General features: G+C 38.0%; 1 protein-coding gene across 4 annotated transcripts in view; it reads left to right on the top strand.

Annotated features, from left to right (window-relative positions):
- The window catches only part of LOC143296440 (uncharacterized), a 64,088-nt gene that overhangs the window by 56,226 nt on the left and 2,862 nt on the right, over nt 1-5,000 (top strand). For all 4 annotated transcript variants that reach the window (XM_076608391.1, XM_076608375.1, XM_076608400.1 and 1 more), the window contains one exon: nt 3,123-5,000. This exon is cut by the window's right edge and continues 2,862 nt beyond it. In XM_076608391.1, coding sequence (XP_076464506.1) covers nt 3,123-3,460 — 338 coding nt within the window. In that variant the 3' untranslated portion in view covers nt 3,461-5,000. The remainder of the gene's footprint in view (nt 1-3,122) is intronic.

Here is a 5,000-nt window from a genome sequence, read left to right as displayed (position 1 = left end):
GCAGAAAACTTAATATATGTGGATGTAAATGAAGCAATTTTTAGGTTTGACAAGATTGTTAAGGAGCAAGCTGAAATTTTGAAGAAAAGAGTACCAGTAAATAAGTTGACGACTACTTAGAATAATTGGTTTGATCAAGAATGTAGACATGCAAAACGTAATGTTCGTATATTACTGAGAAAACTTAGAAAAACATTGGACAAAGGTGACAGAGTCCTATTTTGTATTGCAAGACGTGAATATAAGAATTTGAATAAACGAAAGAAGAAAGAATATAATGAATCATTGTTAAATAAACTTATGAATTCTGTCAAAAGCCAGCAGACATTTTGGGAAACAATGCAGAAAATTTCAAAAAAGAGAACGCAATCATCAAATTGTATTCCTATGCATGAATGGTACCAGCATTTTAAAGATTTGTTAGAAAAGGATGATGTAATGACAATGGAAGATAATGTATTTAATGATAATGAGGATGCAGAGCCTATGTTTGATAGACCTATATCTAGTGAAGAAGTTGTTTTTGCAATACGAAAATTAAAAAATGGCAAATCCGCTGGTCCAGATGGTTTGATTGGCGAGTTTTTTTCAAAAATTCTGGAGAATCTGTCATAATTTTTTTTAGTGAAATTGTTTAATTTTTTGTTTGACTCTGGAGTTTATCCTGACCGCTGGAAAGAGTCAATAATTTTGCCTTTGTTTAAGAAAGGTGATTTTCATGATGCAAATAACTATAGGGGTATTTCTTTGTGCAATGTTTGTAGTAAATTGTATAGTACTATTATCGATAACAGATTGTATGAGTGGATAAGCCAGAATGATATAACGGGAGAACATCAAGCCGGTTTCAAGAAAGGCTATTCTGCAATTGATCATATCTTTATTTTATTGACTGCCATTCAGAAACAGTTTGTGTATAATCAGAAATTGTGTGTTGCTTTTGTGGACTTCGAAAAAGCGTTTGATTCAATTTCTCGGAAACTGTTATGGCCTATTTTGCTGAAAAATGGAATTAAAGGCAAGTTGTATAGGTGTATAAAAAGTATGTATTGTGAAGTGAAAGCCAGAATAAGATCAGGGGCCACATTGTCGGATTTTGTTATGTGTACTAGGGGAGTTAAGCAAGGTGACGTGTGCAGCCCGGTTTTGTTTTCTTTATTTATCAACGAGTTAGCTTTAGAGATAATTGAAAATGGTCGTCATGGAGTGAATTTTGATCTTGTGGAATTGTTTTTGTTGCTTTTTGCAGATGATATTATTTTATTATCTACAACGGTAGTTGGTCTTCAGAGACAATTGAACAGCTTGTATTCAGCAGCAACTAGATTAGAGCTTAGAGTAAATATGAATAAGACAAACATTATTGTGTTTCGTAAAGGAGGTTATTTGGCACGTAGTGAGAGATGGATGTATGGGAATGAAAAAATGGTTGTGGTTAATGCTTACAAATATCTTGGTATTTACTTTACAACAAAACTTAGTTTTGGTTTCGCATGTTGTGATATTGCAAACAGGGCAAAAAAGGCTGTTGTGGTTATCCTTCATATTTTGTATAAATTGGATTGTAATTCATTTGTTGTTTTTTCTAAGTTGTTTGATGCTCAGGTGCAGCCAATCCTGCAATATGGAGCAGAAATATGGGCGTTGGAAAATAATGTAATAATAGAAAAGGTGCATTTGTATGCCATGAAGCGTTTTTTAAATGTAGACCACCGAACACCTAATGATTTTGTTTACGGAGAACTGGGTAGGTATCCAATTTATTTGAACTCGTATGTGAAATGTATAAAATACTGGCTTAAACTTACAAGAATGGATGAATTTAGATTGCCTTTTAAGGCTTACAAGTTATTGCGAAACTTAGTAACAGTAAGAAGACATGGGCTTCTAACATACGAAAATGTCTAAATTCATACGGATTTGCGTTTGTTTGGGATAATCAGGGTGTTCAATGTATCTCAGGATTCTTGAAATGTTTTAAACAAAGATTAATTGATTGTAGATGGCAGGACTGGCATGACCATATGTATAACAGTGATAGATTTGCACAGTATAGATTTTTCAAGACAACGCACATGATAGAACCTTACATTGGAATAAAGATGAATAGATATGTAAAGAGTGCTTTAAGCAAATTTAGATTAGGTGTCTCTGATATTGCTTGCCATTGTTTTAGATACAGAAACGTGAGAGAACAGGAACTTTTGTGCCGCTTATGCAATCTGGCTAAAGAAGATGAAATCCATTTTTTGTTTTGTTGCCCTGCTTTTCATGATCTCAGAGTGAAATTAATTAATTCGAAGTATTATGCAGAACCATGTCATTTTAGGCTGAATATGTTGTTGTCAACAAGAAATGAGACAGTTCTTTTTAATTTAGCTATGTATATTTATGAAGCAAGCAAGAGGCTGCACACTGCAGTCTCTTAATATTCGTTTGCAGACCTTATGTCTGTTAACTGTTACCTTTGTTAATGAAAATTATGTATTATGTTCCTTTGTGTTAGCCCCTTCAGTATGGGGCCAAGGCCTTTATCTGAATAAACATCTGAATCTGAATCTGAATCTGAATCTCTCTCTCTTCCACGTATACGGGGCGGCATACCGCTAACTAGGAGGACCAGCCTTCTCATACGATCCTCTAATGAGGGATCTGGTCAAGGCTGTGTCATTCAGTAGACCTGATCCCCTAGTGAGGGATCTGGTCAAGGCTGTGTCATTCAGTAGACCTGATCCCCTAGTGAGGGATCTGGTCAAGGCTGTGTCATTCAGTAGACCTGATCCCCTGAACAAACTCCTTCTGGGGGCCTCTTTATTGTCTGGCCTGCACCGTGATGTTACTATTAAAACAACAATAACAATTACTACTACTACTGTTACTGTTGTTGCTACTCTTTCTGTTTCTGTTGCTACTGCTACTACTACTACATATACTGTAATTCCACTAACAATACATCAGTCAACCAACTAACTAAACCGCAAACAAATCAGTCAACAAATTAGTCAACTGACCAATTAATCAATCAGTCTTTCAGTCAGTCAGTCAATCAGCAATCGAACCAACCATACTGCTAATCAATCAATCAATCAATCGCTCAATCAATCAATTAATCATTTCAACAGGTCCAGAAGGGATGTACTACAGAGACGTCTTCATCCTCTTCAGGTCAGTGGCAAACATCACTGATGGCGCGACAGGCAGTGGGGGTGGTAAGGCCAGTGCCATGGTGGCGACGCTCCGCAGCAAGGGCGTGCCGCTTGTTGTTGTTCGACCCGGCGACAAGGACGACATGCGGGACATGGCACTGGCTGTCACAGACCGGGTCACAGTCACTGATTGGGTCGCTGTACAAGGACTTGAACGGCGGGTGGTGGTGTGTGTCCACAGTGAAGTCAAGCGCTACACTGACGGGCACCGTGCCAGCTCCCGCTGTTCGTCACAGCTTTTGTACATACGTTGACTGTTGGTCACACAAAGCTCGTATTGTATTGTATTGTACTGTATTGTATTGTATTGCTTAGCATGGATGACTGTTATGGCATGGCATGGCATGGCATTGCAATGCATCTTTTTGTCACAACGTATTTCTCTGTGTGAAATTCGGGCTGCTCACCACAGGGAACGTGTTTCGCCACAGTGTAGCGCCACCCTCTTTTGGATCACGTGTGTAAACAAAATGAGTCCACGTAATATCTATGACCCATCCTCTCTCTCTCTCTCTCTCTCCCTCTCTCTCTCTCTCTTTCTCTGTCGGTCTGTCTGTTATGTGATTCAGTGTGCAGAGTGTTTGTGTCGTCTTCTCAAAGCCAGAAAGACGGGATGAAAACAGGGGAAGTTTGAAACCTTGATCTAGATGTATATTACGTGGAAGAAAGCATCCGATCTGCTGGTCATATTATTGACAAAAGAACTCTCTTTATCCTAGTGAATATCGTGTATATAACGTGGAAGAAAGCATCCGATGTGCTGGTCACATTATTGACAAAAGAACTCTCTTTGTCCTTGTGAATATCGTGTATATTACGTGGAAGAAAGCATCCGATCTGCTGATCACATTATTGACGAAAGAACTCTCTTTATCCTAGTGAGTATCGTGTATATTACGCCCGACGCCCATGTGGAAGACAGGGGAAATTCAAACTTACGAAGATCTGTATTGTGATTGAAAACCAGTGAAATGTCAATCAACGAGGGAAGCATTAGCTACATGGAATTGTTCTATTTCCAGCACAAACTTTTTTTCTTTTACAAATTCTTCTTTTTCAGATTGCTAGTAAAAATATTATTTAGATTGACAGGCCTGTATGTATATACTAGCTTATCACAGTGAACAGTATTGAGAAAGTCATGTAATAAAAAGAAGAAACCAAAGTAGGTATAACAGAAATATTACCCAACACACACACACACACACACACAAGCACGCACGCACGCACGTACACACACACACACACACACACACACACACACACAGAATGATATGACATGAAATAATATTTGTAATTGAGTGATACATCAAGCGCTATTTTTAAACTGCATGTCCATTATCATCCAAGCATTGTGTTTTTCTGTTATAACGTGGGGAACTGTTCTTAAACTGTGCATGTCCATTGCCATCCTAGCATTGTGTGTTTTTCTGTTATAACGTGGGGAACTGTTCTTAAACTGTGCATGTCCATTGCCATCCCAGCATTGTGTGTTTTTCTGTTATAACGTGGGGAACTGTTCTTAAACTGTATGTCCATTGCCATCCTAGCATTGTGTGTTTTTCTGTTATAACGTGGGGAACTGTTTTTAAACTGTGCATGTCCTTTGTCATCCTAGCATTGTGTGTTTTTCTGTTATAACATGGGGAACTGTTTTTAAACTGTGCATGTCCATTGTCATCCTAGCATTGTGTGTTTTTCTGTTATAACGTGAGGAACTGTTTTTAAACTGTGCATGTCCATTGCCATCCTAGCATTGTGTGTTTTTCTGTTATGACGTGGGGAACTGTTTTT

Source organism: Babylonia areolata, chromosome 2, assembly GCF_041734735.1.
Source record: "Babylonia areolata isolate BAREFJ2019XMU chromosome 2, ASM4173473v1, whole genome shotgun sequence".
Classification (NCBI taxonomy): Eukaryota; Metazoa; Mollusca; class Gastropoda; order Neogastropoda; family Buccinidae; genus Babylonia; species Babylonia areolata.
The sequence above is the reverse complement of the archived record's forward strand: the minus strand, read 5'-3'. Positions and strand labels throughout refer to the sequence as shown.